Source organism: Nycticebus coucang, chromosome 14, assembly GCF_027406575.1.
Source record: "Nycticebus coucang isolate mNycCou1 chromosome 14, mNycCou1.pri, whole genome shotgun sequence".
NCBI lineage: Eukaryota > Metazoa > Chordata > Mammalia > Primates > Lorisidae > Nycticebus > Nycticebus coucang.
Window position 1 is genome coordinate 47,617,133 of NC_069793.1, and position 25,523 is coordinate 47,642,655.

Consider the following 25,523-nt stretch of genomic DNA (forward strand, 5'->3'; position numbering starts at 1 on the left):
CTGTTCTAGTTGCTACACTCCTCTAATACACTCCAAATTTCAAAATGACATAGAATTTTTTAAAAGTCCAACACATAAAATATTTAAGTATCTAGTTAAGCTCCCACACAGGTTTTACCCAAGACTTTGAACTTATTACTTAGAAACGTTCAGATTTTAAATCCAATTATTCAAAGATGGACTGACCCATAATGTAGTGTTAATCAGCTGTACAGATCAATCACATAACAGCAGTTAGATGATTCTAACTTTACTCCAATAGAAGTAGCAATAAAATTAGAGAGTAATACTTCTTTTTACTAATTTATCAATATAACAGCACTAGGATAAAATGAAGAGAATTTCTTATTTCAGCTTCTTGTTCAATAAGCCTGTTCCTCATTTATAGATGAGGATAAAGGTATCACAGCCAAATACGGGAAACTGCTTTCTCTTTATTTAGACCTTCGGGACAAAATTAACTTTGGTCACATATTACCTAAAAAACAAAAAACAAAAAACCCCCAACAACTAGTTTTACATATTTCCAAATAGTTAGGACTAAATGACCAGAGAATTAATTTCTTCTGTAAAAAGTGGCCAAATTTTATCAAAAATCTAACATACAATGTAACTCAAATTATATAAAGACTGCTTGGGACCCTAACATTCCAAATGTTTGACGGTTGTAACTCCACCCTCACAGGTGTGGGTAATTGCTCTCATGTTGCTTTGGTCCAAGAGAAGAGTAAGAGTAAACTAAGTATCTAATCTTCTGCAACATTAATTTAGACTGTGATTGATAGCAGAAATACCCAGGATGAATAGTTCTACTATAATAAAGGACAATTAAAGAATATTTCTCATGAACATATCACAGTATCAAATAAATTTTTATAAGAGAAAAGTATGAAGGAAAAAAAGGATAAAATAGCTACCACAAAAGGGTCTCCCCCAAAACTGCATCTGAAGGGGTAAAAAGGTAAGATTAGAGGGTTGATGATTCTAATATGAAAGGAAGTTGAGTATTGTATTTATTTCTTATTTTATACAACTCTTACTCTTTACAAAAAGGTTATAGTCATGCCCATAAAAGTGTAACCCCATTTGAAAGCAAACACTCTTTGTAATTATTTAAAAGGGCCTTTTTAAAAATTATAATACAAAGGTCTGTGCTCTATAAGCAGTCCTCCACTGTGCATTATAACAATAATAAGGCTTACTTTTAATACAAAGACTAAGTGTTTGGGAGTTATGAACCACTGGATTTAACGAACATCATTTTATAATTGCTTTTTGCATCTTTTTTGTTTTTGGGATCCTCCACCTCATCAGGATGCTCAGCAGCTTGGAGTTCTTCAGCAGATTCTTCCTTCTCTGACTCTGAATCACTTTCAGAGTCATCTGGACTTTCAGGATCAGGTGAATCATCATCATCGTCGTCATCATCTCCAGCCACATCACCTTCTCCATCATGATCTTCTACCTAAAATATCAATCAACAGCCTCTTTAAAAAATAAATATAATTAGCCCCTATAAAAATTGAGAAACACCCCAATTTTGGTCAATCTTAAAAACAGTCCAGTTGGTTCAGTGGTTATGGTGCCAGCCACAAACACCAAGGCTGGGGGGTTTGAACCAGGCCCAGAGCAGCTGAACAATGACTACTGTAACAAAAAATTGCCAGGCGTTGAGGCGGGTGCCTGCAGTCCCAGCTACTTGGGAGGCTGAGGCAAAAGAATTGCTTAAGCCCAAGAGTTTGAGATTGCTGTGAGCTATGACACCATGGCACTCTGTTTCAAAAAAAAAAAAAAAAGAGAGAGAGACAAATATCCTATACCAATACATTAAATGTACATAAAGTGTTTATTATCTAACTTTCAAGCATGCTGTTTAGGCCTATTAAAAATGTGTCCTAATGGTTAAGACGAATTTACATTAAACTGCTTTCTTCTGATTATCTAGAAACTCAGTAGGGCACATAAAATATTTTAACTGCATAAAGATAGCTGTATACAAAGGATTCTTGATTGTTGGGTATTCTAAAAAAATACAAATGGTATTAAGTTGAAAATTATCTTCCCAGGCAATGAAAATAAGTTAGTTACTACCTCACTGAAGCCAAGTCCACAATGTCTCCGGTATCTTCCCGATAATTTACTGTCCATACTTTGCTGATACTGAGACTCCAGTTCTTCATTAATTTTCTTGTCTTCTTCCCCTGCATGTCCAGTGTACTTTGGTTATGTTTAGTCGAATTAATAAAAACATTTGATTACACAAAAAACCCATAATACAGATGCTATTATATTCAGGGTTGACGTCTCTTACTGTGACTAATTTTGAATAAGTTTGAATACTACAGGTGGTTATGTAACAGACAATAACTTCTTTTTTTTTTTTTTTTTTTTGGCCGGGGCTGGGTTTGAACCCGCCACCTCCGGCATATGGGACCGGCGCCCTACTCCTTGAGCCACAGGCGCCGCCCGACAATAACTTCTATATGATGATTTGAACAAAAGTCTTAGAAAGAACTGCATGGAGATAAATATTAAGTATTAAGCACTTTGAGTATGAAATGTTTTAGCTTATTTATACTGTAATAAAATTTTTTCCTAGTCACCTAAAAAACACCCTACGACAAACAAAAGCATCTGACTTTGAACAGACATAGTGAAAAATGGCAGGGAATTCTGTTCAGAAAATGGCTAAAACGGATCGTGTAATGGTTTCCTTTATGCCTTTCTTTGCATACCAAATTTACTGAAACAACATGAATTTTAAAAAAGTTTTCATGTCATTTTATTATTTGGCATTTAAGACATATTTTGTGCAAGTCTTATTTATTTTTAGAGACAGGGTCTCAGCTCTGTTGCACAGCTTGGAGTGCAGTGGTACCAACAGACCTCACTATAGCCTAGAATTCCCAAGGTTCAAAGTGATCCTCATGCCTCAGACTTTTCTTTTTTTTAAGACACGGTCTCCCTATGTTGCCCTTGGGCAGAGTGTCGTAGCGTCACAGTTCACGGCAACCTCGAATTCTTGGGCTTATGTGATTCTCTTGCCTCAGCTTCCCAAGTAGCTGGGACTACAGGCACTGCCTATTTTTTTTGTTGTAGTTGTCACTGTTTAGCAGGCCTAGGCCAGACTAGAACCCGCCGGCCTTAGTACATGTGGCTGGCGCCCTAACCACTGAGCTACAGGGCCAAGCCATGCCTCAGACTTTTAAGAAGTTAGGCTTACATGCCACCATACCTGGCTAATTAAAAAAAAAGAAACAAGGTCTCGCTCTTACTCAGGCTGGTCTCGAACCCGTGAGCTCAGGCAATCCACCTGCCTCGGCCTCCCAGAGTGCTAGGACTATAGGCGTGAGCCACCACGCCCAGCCCATTAAAAATCTTTTATAGAGATGGAGTCTGGCTATATTGCCCAGGCTGGTCTCAAACTCCTGGCCTCAAGGAACTCTCTTGCCTCACCTCTAAAGGTGCTGGGTTTATAGGCATAAGCTACCACTCTCCGACAACATTTTAATTAGTAAACATAAATACAAAAGGAATTTCAGAATTAATTCCAAAGGGGAGCATTTTGATTTATTTTTAAAGCTCCCAATTTTAAAAGAGTAAAGGCAGTTGAAAATAGTTGAAATATTTTTCCATGCTGCCAAGCTCATGGAATGAGCTTTTTGCCTTATGCAGCAATGCAAATTGAGATATTTAACACCAGAAAAAGAAAAGATCTATTAACTTCTAAAACGTGCTATATATGCTAGGTCAGTATGAAGTTATTCTGTTTTGTTAAATTTAATCAAGGTCATTATGCCCGCTATTAGTAATGTCGAAGATTAGGGTCTGTTTTATTTTTTCGCTCTGTTGCCCAAGCTAGAGGGCAGGGGTATCATCATAGCTCACTACAACCTCAAACTCTTAAGCTCAAACGATCTGTTCTTTCTTTCTACCTCAGCCTCCCGAGTAGCTGGGACTACAGGTGTGCACTACCACAACTGGCTAATTTTTCTATATTTTGTAGAGATGAGGTCTTGCTGTGTTGCCCAGGGTGGTCTGAAACTCTTGGGCTCAAGTTATCTTCCTGCCTTGGTTCTCAAATAGCTGGGACTACAGGTGTGAGCCAATGTGCTTGGTCTATAGTCAATTTTAAAGAGGTGATTAATTTCACCTTTCAGCTGACATGATTAAAATTCAAATTCATTTTCAGTTTTTGAAAATTTTCTTACTGGCCCAGTGTAGTAGCTCGTGCCTGTAATCAGCTTTCTGTGATTGAGGCAGAAGGGTAGGTTAAGGTCAGGAGCTTGAGAGCAGCTTGATCAAGAACAAGACACTATCTCTTGAAAATAGGAAAAATAGCCAGGTGGTGGCAGGTGCCTGTAGTCCCAGCTACTCTGGAGGCTGAAGCAGGAGGATCACTTGAGCTCAGGGTTTTGAGGTTGCTGTGAGCTAGGCTGATGCCATGGCACTCTAGCCTGGGGCAACACACTGAGACTCTCTACGATACCAATACAAAGAAAAAACTTCTATACTGTATGTAGTTGGCAAGATGAGGCATAAAGCCTCATTACAATTAAAAATATATGTTCTGAATTAAATCAGTAAAAGTAAGGACTGAAAAAAGTTTCTTGGTTAGAATATCACATTGATCTATCTTCTCCTACCTTCGTTCATCAAAGTTCATGATATTTGATACTTCACGTGATGTATTATACATTTTCTTTTTTTTTTGTAGGGACAGAGTCTCACTTTATGGCCCTCGGTAGAGTGCCATGGCCTCACACAGCTCACAGCAACCTCCAACTCCTGGGCCTAAGTGATTCTCTTGCCTCAGCCTCCCGAGTAGCTGGGACTACAGGCGCCCGCCACAACGCCCGGCTTTTTTTTTGTTGCAGTTTGGCCAGGGCCAGGTTTGAACCCGCCACCCTCGATATATGGGGCCGGCGCCTTACTGACTGAGCCACAGGCGCTGCCCTGTATTATACATTTCTAATCTTAATATTTTAACCATTTTATTTTACAAAATTATGTATGGAAGTTAGAATATCCCCCCAAATGTATAAATATTCCAAATTTAGCATCTCTGCTTTAATTATATTTTAGTTTCTTACCTGTTCGGAAGTGAGATGTTGATTTGTGATCTCCTATAACAAGACGACCGGTATGTTCTTTCTATAAAAAGATTGAAAATGTATTAGAATTTGAGACTAATTTAACACAATTTGGTGTTAAATGTGTCAGAAACTATTAAAATTCCAGGCTTCTGGGATACACTGAGGACAAAAGACTCAATTAAAATCCCTGCCTTTAAGAAGCTTATGTTCCAGCAAGGGAAGGGGAGAAAAGACAAACATCATCACTAATTAGAGTACGTTAGAAGGTAGTGAGTGCAATTAAACAAGAGTAAGGTGTGAAGGTCAGGTTTTAATTTTAAATGAGATGGATATATAAGAAGAAAACTGAGTCAATTTAACTCCCCCCCCCAAAGGCCAGTAAAATGAGTTACTTTTAACTTTCCCACCTTCTCTTTCTGATGACTCAAGTGTCATCAGAGAGAAAGCAAATAAGATTATTTAGCCAGGCAAAAAAGAAAACAGACTTGTAACGTACAAAGTGATAGATCTTTAAATGATACTATGCTGACAAGCTTTAAGCATTTTGTTTTTTTTTTAAGAGATAAGAGTCTCACTCTATCGCCCTCAGTAGAGTGCCGTAGTGTCACAGCTCACAGCAACCTCCAACTCCTGGGCTTAGGCTATTTTCTTGCCTTAGCCTCCCAAGTAGCTGGGACTCAGGCACCTGCCACAATGCCCGGCTATTTTTGTTGTTGTTGCAGTTTGGCCGGGGCCTGGTTCGAACCCGCTACCTTCTGCATATGGGGCTGGCGCCCTACCCATTAAGCCACAGGCGCCGCTCACTCTTCAAGCATTAATGCTTATTGCCTTACATGCAATTAATACAAGTAAATCAATCAATGCACCGCTTCTTTAGAATGCAAAAGATAGCATATTAACAATATAAACATAGGGCAGGGCCTGTGGCCCTATAAGCAGATCCATACCGTTCAAGGGTTTATTATAAAATATAGATGCCAGGAAGGCACCTATTATAAAAACCTTTCTTTATCCTAGCAATTTATTTTTACACACAAATACAGTAATTTCTAGACATTTATGTATTTATTTATTTTTCTTTGCAGTTTTTGGCTGGGGCTGGGTTTGAACCTGCCACCTCCGGTATATGGGGCCAGTGCCCTACTCCTTTGAGCCACAGGCACTGCCCTAGACTTTTTTTTTTTTGTAAGCAAGTTAACATTGTCCTGATAGCCTCCTTACAAGACATAAAATTCTGCCCTTTGGTTTGTTATGCACATGGGGATATATTCATATATTTTGCTAAAAATTATCGACTATCTACTGTGCTGGGTCTTGGGATCATATAGAACAAAAATAAAGTTCAGAGCCCTCATATAATAGAGGAAAACAGATAATAACAATACAGAATTATAATTGCTATGAGAAAGACATACATGTAGTCCTGTGAAATCACAGACAAGGGTAGCTAACTCTGGTACAAGAAAGCATCCCAGAAATAGAATTGATCTGAATCTGAAAGGATGAGAAGGCACTAGCCAGACTAAAATAGTGGGATTGGGGATAGGAAGAGGTCACATAAAACATTAAGACCTATTTAAGGGAAGCTTTTGTATAATACTTCATTAAACCAGATTTTCCAGTAATTTATAACTTCTCATGTTAGAAAGTAATCTGCAGTTTTTCTTGGTTCATGTAAATATATTAAGTCCTCACTTAATATTCTCTATAAGTTCTTAGAAACTGACGTTAAGCAAACTGACATACTGTGTATCTCCAAGTTATTTCATTATAACAATGAGGAGAAAAAATTGTTTTTGTTATGTGTCGTTTCACATAAAGTTTTGAAGAACCTATTGATGAAGTTAAGTGAGGACTTGGTGAGGATATATAAAGTAACTAACAGTTTAGGAGGTATGTATATTCAACTCATTAGAAGGAAAACTCTTCAAGTACTTAGGAAGAACATCTTAATATAAAATGTGTGAAAATTGGCTATCAGTAAATAGGTGGTTTAGCATACATAAAATTCTTTTGCAATCCAGGCCAAGATTGCATCTTTGATCTTTCACGTGGGCTGTTTAGATTTATTCTGTTTTACGGCCACTGAGTATAGTCCTCATCCTAGCCAGCTGCCATGAATATTTTATTGGTCACAAGGAGAACCAGCTAAGAAAGTATGAATATATCAGTGTAATACGGTCATCACCCCTGAATAATTTGATGCCATTATATTTATACATATATATCTTTTTTTATTTCTGTCCCTGTTACCCCTTAGACAGTAAGATCAATACCAATCCTTCCTTTTCAGCCCACTCAACATGAAGATTAGGAGGATGAAAACCTTTATTATGATCTATTTCTACTTAATGAATAGTAAACATATTTTCTTTTATGATTTTTTTCTGTTTTTTTTTTTTTTTTGTTTTTTTTGAGACAGAGTCTTACTTTGTTGCCCTTGGTAGAGTGTTGTGGCATCACAGCTCATAGCAACCTCAAACTCCTGGGCCCAAGCGATTCTCTTGCCTCAGCCTCCCAAATAGCTGGGACTACCGGTGCCCGCCACAAGACCTGGCCATTTTTTGTTGCAGTTGCCATTGTTGTTTAGCTGGCCCAGGCCAGGTTCTAATCTGCCAGCCTCAGTGTACGTGGCTGGCACTGTAACCACTGTGCTATGGGCGCCAAGCATCTTTTATGATTTTCTTAGCATGGAGCCTCTTTTATGATTTTTTTTTTTTTTTTTGTAGAGACAGAGTCTCACTTTTCGCCCTTAGTAGAGTGCTGTAGCATCACAGCTCACAGCAACCTCCAGTTCTTAGCCTTAGGCGATTCTCTTGCCTCAGCCTCCGGAGTAGCTGGGACTACAGGTGCCTGCCACAACGCCCAGCTATTTTTTTGTTGCAGTTTGGCAGGGGCTGGGTACAAACCTGCCACCCTCAGTATGTGGGGCCAGCGCCCTACTCACTGAGCCACATGCATTGCCCATGATTTTCTTAACGTTTCCTTTTTCTAGCTTATTTTATTGTAGGAATATGCAGTATATAATACACGTGACACATAAAATATATGTTAACTGTTTAAGTTTTATCAGTAAGGCTCGAGTCAACAGTAGCCTATCAGTAGTTACATTTTGGGGGAGTCTAAAGTTTATGCAGATATCTGAATGCACAGGAGTTGGCACCTCTAATCCCTGCATTGTTAAGGGTCAACTGTACTTTCTATTACATTAATCAGAGAGTCATTTAGAAATGTACCGAACCATTTTTAAAATTGGGTTTTTTCCTCTAGTGGTCTAGACATGCAGAGAAACTTCTCTAGTAATGAACTATAGAAATGACACCTGGAAGTATAGTTTTAAAATTATGTTTTTGATAAAGGATATTCCCTTGGTTATTACTGCAAGGGCTAGAGGGAGGTATAAATACAAATGATTTTTGGCTTTGATTAGAAGTTCCCACAAGATAACCTTCCCAGAAGAAATATCTTCTATTAAATCACTGGGCTAACAGATGGCAAGTCATGTGATTTGATCTTTTTTCTTCTACAGAGACTCCTTGAACCAAATTTGTCCTTTATATCATCTCCAAAGTTTATTGACAGAGGCACTGAGAATCCCAGAAGTGGCTCAGAAATAATATAAATTTTTTTTTTTTTATTGTTGAGGATTCATTGAGGGTACAATAAGCCAGATAGAAATAATATAAATTTTAAGTGCTTGGTTAGGCTGGGTGTATTTCCCAAACCCAAAACTAATCATGCAAAATAAGAAAACGGGATCCAATTATATTTAGTCCTTCTCACTTAAAACAAAAATGACATTTTTTTTTTACAGAAAAGATTAAAATGAATACCATACCAATGCTTACCTTTCCTGCACCCATCAGCCTCAAGAATTTTTGTTTTCTCTCTTCATTGCCCAAATCTGCTGCCTCCCAATTGCTAGATCCAAGCTAAAAAAGGCATTAGTCAAATTAATTTTTACATAAAAAAGTACTTAAAAATGAAAAGTCTGTGATGCCAATATTTTTTTCCTGTCAGTTTAAACAGAGCTCATTTTTCTGGCTTAGAAGGTTAAGCATATATACACTGTATTCAAATTTACTCCTTTTCTATTAGCTCAGAGCAGAATCTGTTAGTTTTTCTATAGCCAGAGCTCTGGGTCTCAAAAGTTTGCCAGTCTCAGAATCACTTAGCTTATTAAAATAGCTCCAGAGATTCTTATCCAATGGGGCTAGAACTCAAGGATTTGAATTTCTAACAAATTTCCAAGTGATGCTGATACTGTTGAACTGGGAATCACACTTTGAGATTCATTGCCCTAGAGCCTTGCAGGACCCTGGAGCACCTAGCACTTTGAACCTTGAAGGCTGCCACAGTTGTTAGTTGAAGTTAAAAATTCTTTCTCTCATTTTAAAAGCCAATCAAATTTAGCAGTGGGGGATTATACACCAACTTTAGTGACACTAATGTTAATAGTTCTGATAACCCATTACCATTGGACCAGCCTAAAAATCCTATCTTTAGTGATATTCTAAGAGACAGTATATCATCACATTCCACTAGACGCAATTTTAATTTTTCAGTGTCTTTTTTGAGCAGTTCCAGTTATCTGCTAGGATTGACATGTCATGTCTCTTATTCTTTCTTAAGTGTCTTCCAAAGAATAAAGAGAAAATTTACTCTTTTTAAAAAGAATAGATTAAACCTCTTACAATTATCAAGGGTTCACCGAACCCTTCTGTACATCTAAGAATTATTATGTAATCCCAGCAATCATATTTTTCTCTTTATCTTGAGACAAATGTAGAATTATTACAATTCATCAATTATTTCTAACAATCCTAAAAATGACTAAAATAAGAAAATATATTGTCCAAAGTATTATACCAACAACTTTCAAGAAGACATCGTACCTTTGCCTGCTTTTACCTTTCATTAAACACAGATGAGAATTCAGAATTTTTTATTTTCTATGCATAATGGCAAAGAGAAAACACTGATAGAAGGCATTTCACAATTACTAGAATGAATAAGAAGGCAAAACTCAAAAATGACTAGACTATAACAATGATGAAATTAACTGTGCAAATCTCAGGCTATGAGTCCTTGGATGATGGAATACCAGATTACTTTTTTCCAACCTAAGACCTTATGAAAGATAAAGGAAAAAGGGACAAACAAGAAATATGGTATTCTCATTGGGAAAATCATTCAACATTTGTAAGTTCTTCGTCTTGCAACATTTTGCAGTAAGGGGTAGAACCTTATCACTTTTTTAAGATGCATGACTGTTTTATTTAATTTTTATGTTGTATGCATCAAAATAACTTGATTCAGTTTGTAAATGGACAAAGGGTAAGGACAGATGTGTATACAAAGATGACTGGAAAGCAAAAGATGATACAGAAATAAAATATGCTTTGGATTAATCATTCTAATTGAGTTTATAATCTAAAAATGAAAATGCTTTGCAATTATGGAACAAAGATGATAAAGCCCTCTTCCACACAAAATTGCAATCAATTAAAGATTTCAAAAAAGTATTATACTCTAATGATGCCAATGCCGAGAACTAGAAGTAATAATAAAGCTAAAACCTATTAGAAATAGATATGAGATCTGATTATATGTTCCAGGTTCACACAGGATAACTGATTAGCAATCAGCAGTGTTCAGAGGATGCTAACCATGTTGGATATACAGTTGGCCCCTGAACAACATGGATTTCTACTTTTCAGGATCCACTTATATGAGTTTTTTCTAACCAAACATGAATGGAATGTGGCAAAACCCATTTAAGTGGAGGACCAACTTTCCCTACACATGGGTTCTACAGGACTTGAGTACACTCAGATATGAATATGGGGATCGGTGGGTCCTAGAACCAATGCCCCATGTATATCAAATGAGGACTGTTATCAACCATCAAAATTAGGAAACCATGGAACAGAAATTTGGACTTGCTATCATTAAATTTATATTAAAATTCTAAATAAAGTTGTTTTTCACTACCTATTTATTCTTCTTTTTTTTTTTATTGTTGGGGATTCATTGAGGGTACAATAAGCCAGGTTACACTGATTGCAATTGTTAGGTAGAGTCCCTCTTGCAATCATGTCTTGCCCCCATCCTATTTATTCTTCTAAAAATTATTTGTAAAAGACTTCATATGTATCATACTGGACCCATTTGTGATTCTTCTAAATTCTTTTTGGTGGAGGGCTTATATGCTGTTCTAATTTGGCTACCTAAGTTCCAAATCTCTATTTCTTTCCATGTGATCCCATCATATCTTTTTATAGGCCATTTAGTTCTTAACAGTTTCTGGCTCAACATAGTTTTTAAAACAAAGTGCTAGTAAAGCTTTAGTTCTGATTCTCACTAAAACATCACTTGCCCTGTCAACTAGGACCTGACATTTAGTTTTAATTCCTTAACTACAAACAGAGGCTTCTTTAAAATATTATTTAAAGAATAATAAGACCTAAGAATTACATAATGTTGTATAACTTACAAATTGCTTTTCACTTTCTCTCAAGAGCTTCTCACAACAATCCATTTAACAAGTAAAACACTCAGGCATAGAGGGGCTAAGCAACTTGCTGTGATCCTTTGTTCCTTCCACACCATATTGTTTATGACCAAATGAGATAGAATATGGAAAGTAGTTTATGAACTACATTTAAAAAATGTACAGAATTCAGTTAAAAACAATTGTATAAAAACCAACTTTTTGGATTCTGTTTCTATTAAAAAAGCAAGTTATTTTCAATGTTTACATAAATAACCATATCATTTAAAACTTCCAATCCCAAGGTTTTAAAAAAAACAATTAAGTACTTTCAGTTATTCCTTTCAAACACCTTAAATACACCAGCAAGTACCCTGTGCTCAGATGCTGCCTTCTGAAAAGATAATGCTTATATAGTATCTGAAAAGGTCTTCTAGTTTAAATTGATCTGATTAGTAGCTGCAGAAACCTAATTACTCAATCCCTTACTTTCTGTTAAACTGCATAATAATATCAGCAGTTTTCTGTCAAGGTAAAGATGTTTATTTCTGCATCTAGCGAAACAGATGTCTAACATCTAGCAATCAAGTCACAGTTAAATACCAAGAGAAGAACAATGTAATAGGTTTTTAAATAGCAGCCTGGTTATTCTAAGCCTGCATAAATTCCTTACAAAAAAACCGAATTACCATACCAACAAGAAAAGATCTAAAAACCAGTAGTAGAGAGAAGAGAGGGCATAAACCATTAGATAACCCATTCATCCCCAAATCTTATTGATTGCTAATCTTTTTGTAGAGCTTAAAATCTATTGCTTTTAAAGACCCTTAGTTTTCCAGTTTTCACTTCCTCCACCCAAAGAAGGGGTGGATGTTAACACCTCGTTCGCTACATAGTTCTAAGTGAGCCTTTCATGGTTCACAAAATATTATGAAAGGCTCTGAACTGTCCTATAGGAAATAAACTCTACACATTCAGAAATTCAGTGTTCTAAACAATAACCGAAAACGAGATCTCCCTCATCCTTAAACAGGACGCCTGCACGCGCCCTCCAATAATTTCCCCCATCGGCTTTCCCAAGGCATTTATCCATCGCACGTATGAAGGACCTAGTTTTACGTTTACTGGTTACCTGCAGTTTCCATGACACTACACTAGGTGCTAAGGACAAACATACAAAAAAGCCTAACTTAATCACCATATTTATTCATCTTTGAATCCCCAACACCTGGCACAGCAGTAAATATTTAATCCATTACTTTAAGGGACGAATGGTTTACTACTTAAATTGACAAGCTGGGAGAGGGTAATTGGGGGGGGGGAGAGGAGGGGGAGAGGAGGGGGGGAGGGAACGAGGTACTTGACATCAAAATGGGCTGTTAGATTTCACCGTCTTAGACTGCAACACCTTACGTCAGGACCAAGTCACAACCCTGGCATAATTTTTCGATTCAATACCGTTCTTGGTTTACTCTCACTAGTACAGTTAAGCTTAACTATTAATAGTATATTGCAAAGACATCCAGGACTGAAAACCTGTCTAACGGTGCACGAACATTTTGACACTCTTGCTGTCTCTATCCAGAGTAGAAAGGCCCGAGAATGTAGCTTCATTAGCCGCCCAAAACGCAAACATGAGGATCCCTTGACTAGGCTCTTTGGCTTTTCGACACTCTCAGGATTTCATTCCCCAATTCCCCTTCCTACGCAGGCCCCTGGCTCTTAGCGTGTTGACCTCCTTAAACCTCCCAAGCCTAATAAAAAAAAAAAAGGGAGACAGTTCCCATTCTTCTGGTTCCTCCCGCTAGGCCCTCCCCTTTCGGGACCTTAGGCGTTTCCTCCTCCATCCACCCTTCCCGGCCTACCCCAGCCTTTAGTAGGCCTCAACCCTCATCCTCCGCCATTGTTATTTACATCGTCGTCTGGGGAGGCTGAACGCTTCACCCCATGCGGGTGAGACTCTCTGGCAGCGCTCATCGTTGCGGGGATCCCAACGGGAAATGCCGAACCCACTCGTCGTTCTCCTCAGCCTCCTCACCAGCAGCCTGCAATCGGCCACCCGCACAAGCAGCGCTACTTCAGAACACAGAGCTTCTCCGGGCCTTCTCCGCCACGGTCGTCACCGCGGCGGCCGCACGCCACGCCCGGGGCACTCTGGGAGTTGTAGTTTTGTGGGTCGCTCCGTACTAAGCCGAATAAGAGCTGTGTGGGCGAGGAAAACTACAATTCCCAGGGAGTTGAGCGGCTCAACTCGCGCTGTGTGGCGGGAGTGCCCGCTGCTGCTCCGCCCCCGTGGGCGGTGGAGGGCGCTTTCTTGCGGAGGGGGATGGTGGTGAGCGTTGGTTGAGAGCTTCGTGGCCACAGAAGGAGGCTCGGAGTGGGTTTTCGTATTTCCCCGTGAGATGCTGCCCATCCGTCGTAGTTAAACACCTAGGTTTAAATGCAATGTTTGAGACTTACTGAATCGTCACTGAACACCCGCAACCCAGGACAAAAACCTTTTTAAAAAATGGCTTCTACCATTTCCACCCTAGTGTTCTCTTCTTGCTCGTAAGGGATTTCTAGGGGACTCGCGGTGCTGCTTTCTGGAAGGTTCTGACGAATAGTTTGTTTTGTCATACCAAAATGAGGTATGTCGTTTGAGCGCCGATTAAGTGGCTGTTATTGAAACGGTGCACCGGAGGAAGTGAAGTCTCCGCACGGGCTTGGAGGAGGGAGAAGTGATGGTCTCTGACCTCGCTGCTCGTGTAGAGACGTTGGAGCCTTCGCCAAAGGAAGGCCACCCCCACAGGAAAATCCTTTTTTCTTACCCTTTTTAAAAAATAATTTTTTTTGAGGTGAAACACATAAAATTAGTCCTTTTAAAGCGTCCAATTCAGTGGCATTTAGTACATTCACAATCTTGTGTAACTATCACCTTTATCTAGTTCAAAGACAATTCATCACTCCAAAAGGAACCCAAGTGTGCAGTCTCTGTCCCTCCCATTCCCAGCCCCTAGCAGTCACAAGTTCACAGAGAAAGCCCAGTACGAGAAGGTATTCTGGAGACTGAATTTTTAACCAGACCTGAACCTAACTTTTTTTTTTTTTTTTTTTTTTTTTGCAGTTTTTGGCTGGGGCCGGGTTTGAACCCACCACCTCTGGCATATGGGGCCGGCGCCCTACTCCTTTGAGCCACAGGTGCCGCCCTGAACCTAACATTCTTGTCCTTGACATATTCTGAAGCTTTCTGACCTTGGTCAAAAATTGTATAATCTTTGACTAAGCGCCTTGGCTCATGCCTGTAATCCTAGCACTTTGTGAGGTAGAGGAGGGAGGATTACTGGAGGCCAGGAGTTTGAAACTAGCCAGAGCGAGAGGGACACCAAATAGAAAACTTAGCCGGTGTGGTGGGGCACGCCTCTTGTCCAGCTACTGGAGCCTGAGGTAGGAGGATTATTTGAGCCCAGGAGTTTGAGGTTGCATTGAGCTATGTTGATGCCACTGTGCTCTGGTCCTGCCAATAGACAGCAAGTCTCGAAAACAAACAAAAAAAAATTTTTTTAAGCAAAAATAAGTGGTATGTGTTGTAATAGTACAGATGAGTGTTGTAGTATTGAGAGCAATCTATGAAACAATGCTTAACTATTACCTTTGTAACTCAGCAATTCCTCTGGTTTGACCTGGGTTACTTTCCCAGATTTCAGATCACCGAACCATTTATGTAACTGTGACCAGTGAAAGACAGTTTTTTAATGTATGCAGCTATAGATCCAAATTCTCCTTTATTTTGGAAGCAGAGAAATAGCATAATAATTGGTAAATTAAAAAAACGATTTCAGATAGGGTCATATTTTATAACCAAGTAAAAGGCATCTTAACTTACTCTGTGGTAAGAATAAGTTGTAAATAATGGAGAAGAGTAAAACAATGAGGAGAAAAAGCCTTTTTGGAGTGGTTGCTTCTTCAAGTGATCCTCCTGCCTCAGCTTCCCAAGTAACTGGGACTATAAACGCCCACCACCATGCCCAACTAATTTTTCTATTTTTAGTAGAGCTGGTCTTGAACTCCTGAGCTCAAAGGATCCTCCTGCCTTGGCCTCCCAGAGTGCTAGGATTACAGGTGTGAGCCATTGCTACTGGTTTGCAATCTTTTTTTCTATTATCTTTAATTTATCTTGGTTAGTCTGCCACCACAGAATTAAAATATTTGGTCTACTATTTGATTCTACTAAGCTTCTATAAATATAATTACAGTTACATTACAGAGTTGTTTAGGTGGACTATAGTTCACCTTAATGGGTTTGACAAACTGAAATATATACAATTTAGAACTCCTAGCTATATATATATATATATATATTTGTAGAGACAGAGTCTCACTTTATGGCCCTCGGTAGAGTGCCGTCGCCTCACACAGCTCACAGCAACCTCCAACTCCTGGGCTTAAGCGATTCTCTTGCCTCAGCCTCCCGAGCAACTGGGACTACAGGCGCCCGCCACAACGCCCGGCTATTTTTTGGTTGCAGGTTGGCCGGGGCCGGTTTGAACCTGCCACCCTCGGTATATGGGGCCGGCGCCTTACCGACTGAGCCACAGGCACCGCCCAACTCCTAGCTATATTACCAATAAACAAGTGGAATGGCTGAATAGGTACTCTATAATGCTAAAACAATTTTTAAATAAAACAGCACTAGCAATAAGATTAGTAGTTAGTGAACAATTCTAATTTTACTAATTGGTGACAATCCAGAAAACTTTAATAAACTAGCAACATGTCTTTTATTTCTTCACCAGAATTGTTACGTGGATGACAGTCTTCAAGTTACCATAAAACAACATCACAGGCCGAAAGTTAACATAGGAAATGTTGTAAAGACTGGATCGTTTTATCATATTTTACTCAGTTTCATATACAGAAGGCTGTAGGTAAGGATGAAATTATATAGAGTAATAGAAATGCATATATGGTAATGCTCTTTCTTGTGTGGTAAAAACAAGATAACCTTTATTAGTGGAACTAGGAAATGCCTTCTTCAGGACTGGGACTATTCTATCTCCCATTTTTTGTTTCTAGCACAATGGTAGAAAATAGTTAATAAGTAGTTCTCAATATAGGAAGTATGAAATTAATATCAGAGTGGTATCTCATATGAGGTGCAGAAACTCAGCAATGTCCTTTCTTGAATAGTAAAGACAAGGAGAGAAGACTAATGGAACTTTGAAATACTTTACTAAGGCAAACACCAACCTTCCTCATTTTTTATCCAACACTTAGCATGTAGTGGGCAGTCATAAATGTTGAGTACATTCTCTCAACCAAAGGTAATCATAACTGAGCATAGTTAACAAAGCTAAAGAGGAAGTAAAGCTTTAAAGAATATGCTGTTAACCAAGCGCAGTGGCTCATGCCTGTGATCCCTGCACTTTAGAAGGCCATGGTGGGAGAATTACTTGAGGCCAGGAATTTGAGACTAGGTTGGGCAACATAATGAGACAAATTAGCTGGGGGTAGTGGCCATAATTATAGCTGTCATTTATTGACTACTCATCATGTACTGTATACTTTGCTAGGTGCTTTTTACGTAGTATAATGTACATTTGAAGTTTACATTATATACAGTTGAAGTATACATGACATAAAGTATAATGTTAAAGTTTCCCAGTAATTTTCAAGGTGTAGGTAATTTTTTTGTTTTTTTATTGTTGGGGATTCATTGAGGGTACAATAAGCCAGGTTACACTGATTGCAATTGTTAGGTAAAGTCCCTCTTGCAATCATGTCTTGCCCCCATAAAGTGTGACACACACCAAGGCCCCAACCCCCTCCCTCCATCCCTCTTTCTGCTTTTCCTCCCCCCCGCATAACCTTAATTGTCATTAATTGTCCTCATATCAAAATTGAGTACATAGGATTCATGCTTCTCCATTTTTGTGATGCTTTACTAAGAATAATGTCTTCCACTTCCATCCAGGTTAATACGAAGGATGTAAAGTCTCCATTTTTTTTAATAGCTGAATAGTATTCCATGGTATACATATACCACAGCTTGTTAATCCATTCCTGGGTTGGTGGGCATTTAGGCTGTTTCCACATTTAGGTGATTGTAAATTGAGCTGCAATAAACAGTCTAGTACAAGTGTCCTTATGATAAAAGGATTTTTTTCCTTCTGGGTAGATGCCCAGTAATGGGATTGCAGGATCAAATGGGAGGTCTAGCTTGAGTGCTTTGAGGTTTCTCCATACTTCCTTCCAGAAAGGTTGTACTAGTTTGCAGTCCCATCAGCAGTGTAAAAGTGTTCCCTTCTCTCCACATCCACGCCAGCATCTGCAGTTTTGAGATTTTGTGATGTGGGCCATTCTCACTGGGGTTAGATGATATCTCAGGGTTGTTTTGATTTGCATTTCTCTAATATATAGAGATGATGAACATTTTTTCATGTGTTTGTTAGCCATTCGTCTGTCATCTTTAGAGAAGGTTCTATTCGTGTCCTTGCCCATTGATATATGGGATTGTTGGCTTTTTTCATGTGGATTAATTTGAGTTCTCTATAGATCCTAGTTATCAAGCTTTTGTCTGATTGAAAATATGCAAATATCCTTTCCCATTGTGTAGGTTGTCTCTTTGCTTTGGTTATTGTCTCCTTAGCTGTACAGAAGCTTTTCAGTTTAATGAAGTCCCATTTGTTTATTTTTGTTGTTGTTGCGATTGCCATGGCAGTCTTCTTCATGAAGTCTTTCCCCAGGCCAATATCTTCCAGTGTTTTTCCTATGCTTTCTTTGAGGATTTTATTGTTCCATGCCTTAAATTTAAGTTCTTTATCCATCTTGAATCAATTTTTGTGAGTGGGGAAAGGTGTGGGTCAAGTTTCAGTCTTTCACATGTAGACATTCAGTTCTCCCAACACCATTTATTGAATAAGGAGTCTTTCCACCAAGGTATGTTCTTGTTTAGTTTATCAAAGATTAGGTGGTTGTAAGATGTTAGTTTCATTTCTTGGTTTTCAATTCGATTCCAAGTGTCTATGTCTCTGTTTTTGTGCCAGTACCATGCTATCTTGACCACTGTGGCTTTGTAGTACAGACTAAAATCTGGTATGCTGATGCCCCCAGCTTTATTTTTATTACTAAGAACTGCCTTAGCTATATGGGTTTTTTTCCGGTTCCATACAAAATGCAGAATCATTTTCTCCAAATCTTTAAAGTACGATGTTGGTATTTTAATAGGAATGGCATTGAATAGGTAGATTGCTTTGGGAAGTATAGACATTTTAACAATGTTGATTCTTCCCATCCATGATCATGGTATGTTCTTCCATTTGTTAATATCCTCTGCTATTTCCTTTCTGAGGGTTTCATAATTTTCTTTATAGAGGTCCTTCACCTCCTTCATTAGGTATATTCCTAGGTATTTCATTTTCTTTGAAACTATGGTGAAGGGAGTTGTGTCCTTAATTAGCTTCTCATTTGACTGTTATTGGTGTATACAAAGGCTACTGACTTGTGGACATTGATTTTATATCCTGAAACATTACTGTATTTTTTGATGACTTCTAGGAGTCTTGTGGTTGAGTCTTTGGGGTTCTCTAAGTATAAGATCATGTCGTCAGCAAAGAGGGAGAGTTTGACCTCCTCTGCTCCCATTTGGATTCCCTTTATTTCCTTGTCTTGCCTAATTGTATTGGCTAGAACTTCCAGCACTATGTTGAATAGTAAAGGTGACAGAGGACAACCTTGTCTGATTCCAGTTCTAAGAGGAAAAGCTTTCAGTTTTACTCCATTCAGTAAAATATTAGCTGTGGGTTTGTCATAGACAGCTTCAATCAGTTTTAGAAATGTGCCACCTATGCCTATACTCTTCAGTGTTCTGATTAGAAAAGGATGCTGGATTTTATCAAATGCTTTTTCTGCATCTATTGAGAGGATCATGTGATTTTTATTTTTGCCTCTGTTAATATGGTGGATAACATTTATGGACTTGCGTATGTTAAACCAGCCTTGCATCCCTGGGATGAGGTGTAGGTAATTTTATAAGTAATGAAGCTTAAGAAAAGTTAAATACCTGCCTAAAGTCATATAGCTAGTGAGTGAGTGACTAAGCTGGGTTTCAGTCCTCAAGTCTAACTCCAAAAGCCCATGCACTTTCCACTGTGCCAATATAACCCAACATTTACATAAGGTGCTTACTTGGTATGTGTTAGGAAGTATGCCAAATTTGAGGAAAACCAGAATAAATAATGTATAATCCCTTTTTACCTCAAGGAGTTTACAGTTTGGCAGGAGAGGAATGATTAAGTGGCATCAGTAAATTACAAATAAAATCCTATAGAAACAGATTGTTCTGTCTGAGGGAAATGGTAAAAATATTCCCAAAGCTTTTGAGGTTGGCCTTGAAAAACAGTGGGGGCAGGGTGGGACATTTATTCAGTAACAATTAGTGTTCACTGTACTGAAACTTGATAAGCATAAAAATACTGAATTCTGAGACAAAACTCTTGTAGGTTGATCAAAACCAAGTTGATCAAAACATTGACTTTGAATCTCACTACAGGTGTTCAGATTAAAATCATCTCTTTCATAGATTTATATGACCTCTCATCTTTTAATATCTCCCAAGTTACATCCATTTTACCAGTTATAGCCAGATTTGGTGAGTCTGTAATTAAAGATTTATATTCTGACCTCCACCATCCATTCCAATCTTTTTTATTTTTTCTGAGACAGAGTCTCACTCTATTGCCCTGGGTAGAGTGCATCAGCCTCGCTCACAGCAATCTCAAACTCTTGGGCTCAAGTGATCCTCCTGCTTCAGCCTCCTGAGTAGCTGAGACTACAGGCACCCACCTCCATGCCCAGCTAATTTATCTGTTTTTCGTAGCGATGAGATCTTGCTCTTGCTCAGGCTGATTTTGAACTCCTGAACTCAAAGGATCCTCCTGCCTCAGCCTCCAGAGTGCTAGGATTATAGGTGTTAACCATCTTTCCTGGTCTACAATCTTTTTTCTACTATTACCTTTTATTTTTGGTTAGTCTGCCATCACTAGTTACAACAAAAATATATGTGCTATAATAGGATTATTGAATAAAGATACAAATCTTGACTATTCTAGATTCTCAGCTTTTTATGGGTAGGATCTAAGCTTAGCCTTATGACTTATGTATAAGCCATCACTCAGTACATTTTTTTATATTAATATATTAATGAATGAGGTTAGGGGAGAGGAGGTTTTGTGGTAAGATACTGAGTTTTGATTTTAGATATAGTAAATTTAAAGTATTAGTAGGGCACCAAATGGAACAGTTAGAATTATGGGGGCTTCAAAGTTAGGAGAGAACCATAAATTTGGAAGTCACCCACTAGAGATGATGGGTCAAATGAGGAGAGTAATTGAGCTCTCCTAGTGAGTTCAGGGAAGTACTGTACTTGGAAAAGAAAAAAAAAAGCAACTTTTAAGGGTCCAATGAAGAAGAACCTGAGTAGAAGGTAGATATAGAACTAGAACAAGGAGAGTTTAGTGTCTTTGAAGCCAAGGGAAAAGATTTAAAGAATGCGTTGTTCAACTATGGTGGATTGCGAGAAGAAATCCATCTAGAGCAGTGGTTCTCAACCACAGGAACTGTGTTAAAGGGTTGCAGCATTAGGAAGATTGAGAACCACTGATCTAGAGGATGATTTTAAAAACATCATATAAATGTACCTGTGGAGTCTACCACAGAAAACTGAAGACAAGTTATAAATAAGTAAATGTTTGTGATTGATGATGGTTGATGTGGGTAGATGTGTAGGAGTGAAATTTCTGGGTCATATGGTAACTCTATCTGAGTATATTCAACTTTTTGAGAAACCGTCAAACTATTTTGCAAAGTGGCTGTACCATTTTAACATACCCACTAGAAGTATGTGAAGAGTCCAGTTTCTCCATATCCTTGTAAACTCCTGTCATTATCTGAGTAGTTTTGTGACAGTATCTGAGGTATGCAGAACATCAAGTGTACCAATGAATATATTTAATACACACACACACACACACACACACACGCTCTGAACTCCAGGGAGAAAGAGATAAAAATCTTAATTTGCACCAGTAGTTCTCAAACTTTATTGTGTGTTGGAATCACCTGGAAGACTTTCTGTTAGATTGTAGATTGCTGGGCCCAACCCCAGAGTTTCTGATTTAGTAGGTCTGTGATTTAAAAAAAATTTTTACATTCCTAACAAGTTCTCAGATGCTGCTGTGCTGGTCTGAGGACCATATTTTTAGAACCACTGAATTGACAAACACATTGGTAATACTTACTTTGTGCCCAGTTTCTTTCTTAAGTGTCCAGTTTCTTCCATATGTTAGGTCCCATTATTATCTCATTTCATATCTGAGGAATGGAAGCATATAGAGGCTAAGTAACTTGCTTAAGATCACATTCCTAAAAGTAGTGGAGCTGATGGCCTGGTCTGGCTATGAGTATGAATGCTATTAATCACTATGTTATGCTGCTAGATAGACTTAACTCACACATGGTATACATGTTTACTGAGTGATTATTATCACAAACAATCCATTTCCTGAAAATTTGGGATCCATTACCTCCATGAAAGGAGAATTATTCTCTTTTAAGACTATTATCTAAGAAACTAGTGGCAATGCAGATGGATTTCCACAATATGCTTGTGTCTGTTAATTACTGCGTCCAATAATTAATTCTTTAAAACTTTGATGTTTAGGATGCAGTTTTATATAAAAATGTGAGGTGTGACAATTAAGTTTGTGAACTCCTCATAGAAAAAAATGCTACTTACCTCTCATTGCTGAATATCACTATGGTCATCTTCAAAGTATTCCCCTTAGGAAGCTGTGCACCGGGTGGCACCTGTGGCTCAAGGAGTAGGGTGCTGGTCCCATATGCCGGAGGTGGCAGGTTCAAACCTAGCCCTGGCCAAAAACCAAAAAAAAAAAAAAAAAAAAAAAGGAAGCTGTGCACCGACACAAGTGCCTAGTCCACCTTTCAAAGCAATTTTGGAATTCTTTTTCTGGAATGGCTATCAGAACTGTCATCTTATTACCTTTAATGACCTGAATATTATCAAAATGTCTTCTTTTCAATATTTCCTTTATCTTTGGGTAAATAAAAAAGTTGTTGGGGGCCAGATCAGGTTAGTAGCAAGGAGGGGCCAATACAGTTCTTTGTTTACTAGTGAAAAACTCCCTCACCGAGAGTGCTATGTGAGCTCTTTGCTTTTGTTCATCAGTGAGCTCCTTCCGGGCCATTTTTGCACATATCTTTCACATGCCAAGGTTTTTGAGTTAAGATTTTTCTGTTTCTCTATCGACGTTTACTTGGTCTGCTGTGCTCCTCACAGTCAGCCAATGATTTTGATGCACAATTCGACGAATTTTTGCAGTGTTTTCATCAGTTCTGTTCATTACTAGCAGACCTGGCCTCTCTTCCTCAGTGACGCTTTTTCTCCCCTCAGAAAAACATGTAATCTGTTTGTACACTGCTGTTTTCTTCATAGAAAACACCTGGCTATTTTTAGAGATGAGGTCTCACTCTGGCTCTGGCTGGTCTCAAACCTGTGAGCTCATTATCCCCATAAACTTGGACTAACATGTCCCTGATTTCACTTCTACTCTTGCCAAGGTTAGTAAGAAATTTAGTGTTTGTTGTTGCTGTAACTCAAGCGCCTACATTCCCATGACGGTGCACAAAAACATGAAACAACAATAATGAACTCCACTCAGCAAGACACTGCCACACTTGGACACAAACAGAGCTGTGAGATACTGATACACCAAGGTTATGAAATTTGACCCAGCTGTTTGTACAGAGCTGCCAAGAGAAGAACACTGTAGCAAGTTTGTAAACTTCTTAGTCCCATATGAATTATAGTTTTCACATTAACTAGTATTGTTCAGTATCTAAGTAGTCTTCAGAACTGAAAGAGTCACTAACATTCTTTGGGTGTCAAGTTTCTTCATCAAGCTATTCTTCTATGATTTGGATGTCATTGTTTCATTGTAAAATTCAAAGGATGATAATCATAGTTGAAAGGAGAAAATTTGAGTAGATGCAGTTTCTTTTCTTTCTTCTTTTTTTTTTTTTGGGAGACAGAGTCTCACTTTGTCGCCCTTGGTAGAGTGCTGTAGCATCATAGCTCACAGCAACCTCAAACTCTTGGGCTCAAGTGATTCTCTTGCCTCAGCCTCCCAAGTTGCTGGGACTACAGGTGCCTACTACATACAACACCTGGCTATTTTTAGAGATAAGGTCTCACTGTGGCTCCGGCAGGTCTCAAACCTGTGAGCTCAGCCAATCCACTGACCTCGGCCTCCCATAGTGCTAGGATTACAGGCTTGAGCCACCGCCTCCCACCCCAGTTTTCTCAGTTTAAAAATTTTTCTGTATTAAAAATTTTTCAACCTTAGAAAAGTTAGGAAAAACTCAAGAGTTGATCATATTTTGTTTGAAAGCTTGTCTTCTCATGTACATCTGTTTTTATATTGCATACATATAAATTACTCATTCTTTTAATAGTTTTTCCTATTTCATATATCTGTATTTTTTTGAGACAGAGTCCCACTGTGTCGTGCTTGTTAGAGTGCTATGGCGTCACAGTTCACAGCAACCTCAAACTCTTGGACTTAAGCGATTCTCTTGCCTTAGCCTCCCAAGTAGCTGGGACTACAGGTGCCTGCCACATCGCCTGGCTATTTTTGTTGTTGTTGTTGCAGTTGTCATTGTTGTTTGGCAGGTCCAGGTCAGGTTCCAACCCTCCAGCCCCAGTGCATGTGGCTAGCACCCTAGCCGCTAAGCTACAGGTGCCAAGCCATATCTATATGTTTTTATAATTTACTAATACTCTATGATTTAAACTGGTCTGAAGTTTCTAAAGTTTTTGCTACCTCAAATATTCTCTAATACACCTTGATTATATCAAGGAGCAGAAACTTTACTACACATTTCTAGGAACTACATAAGAAAGATATACCATGTTTTTTGCCTTCAAGGAACTTACAATTTAATTGTTAACAGTTTAAATTCAGTAATTAGTAAATTATATCAGAAAATTTGTCAAGGACTTGGAAATGGGCTAAAGTGATTACTGGATATTCTTTCAGGAGAATGCTGAATGTCTATATGGACTTTCCAGGGATTATTTGATGTTAAATGAGTATGCACTTTTGATCATGTTTTGATTGACTAGGCTATTTTACAACTCTGTAGGGAAAAAAGTTAAATTTTAGAAAACTGAAAAGGATCCAAATAATTTATGCTCATAACAATGCAAATGATTTCTATTCTTGGCAATGCAAATAGAGTTTGTCCAGTAGAGAATATAAATCTCTGTAGGTCAAATTCTGTAATGAACTGGCTTTAACTTCTTATGGGTTTCTTCATTAATTACTAAGTTACAAAAAGTTACTGAGTTAAATAATATATTTGGCACTTAACATCTTGCTCATGTTTATATGAGAATCATGACTTTGCAATTTTGGAAATTATAAATTATATAATAACAAGTGTAATATAAATGGGTGTATATATAGATTTTTAAAAAGTATCTATATGGGGCTAGGTGTGGTGACTCATACCTGTAATCCTAGCACCCTGGGAGATGAGCCAGAGCAAGAGTGAGACCCTGTCTCTAATAAAAATAGAAAGCAAAACAAAAAAAAAACCCCTAGCAGGTATAGTGGGGGTGCCTATAGTCCCAGCTACTTGAGAGGCTGAAGCAAGAAGATTGCTTGAGTCCAAGAATTTGAGGTTGCTGTGAGCTATGTTGATGCCACAGCACTCTACTCAGGATGACAAAGTGAGACTGTCTCAAAGAAAAAAAAAAGACCTTGAAATACAGTGTTTCAATACTTATTTTTTGGCATATATGTAATTTTTTAAAAACTAAGATAATGCACATACTGTACATATTGATTTAGTCCTATTTTTAAAAACATTTGAGT

General features: G+C 38.3%; 1 protein-coding gene across 1 annotated transcript; it reads right to left on the minus strand.

Moving 5' to 3' along the window:
• Positions 1-417: 417 nt before the first annotated feature.
• Positions 418-13,738, minus strand: C14H11orf58 (chromosome 14 C11orf58 homolog). Its single transcript, XM_053562408.1, has 5 exons — positions 13,504-13,738; positions 8,945-9,028; positions 5,094-5,154; positions 2,092-2,201; positions 418-1,465 (listed from the first exon to the last, which is right to left on the minus strand). The coding sequence occupies exons 1-5, from the start codon at positions 13,564-13,566 to the stop codon at positions 1,232-1,234; spliced, it is 552 nt and encodes a 183-aa protein (XP_053418383.1). The 5' UTR covers positions 13,567-13,738; the 3' UTR covers positions 418-1,231.
• Positions 13,739-25,523: the final 11,785 nt, after the last annotated feature.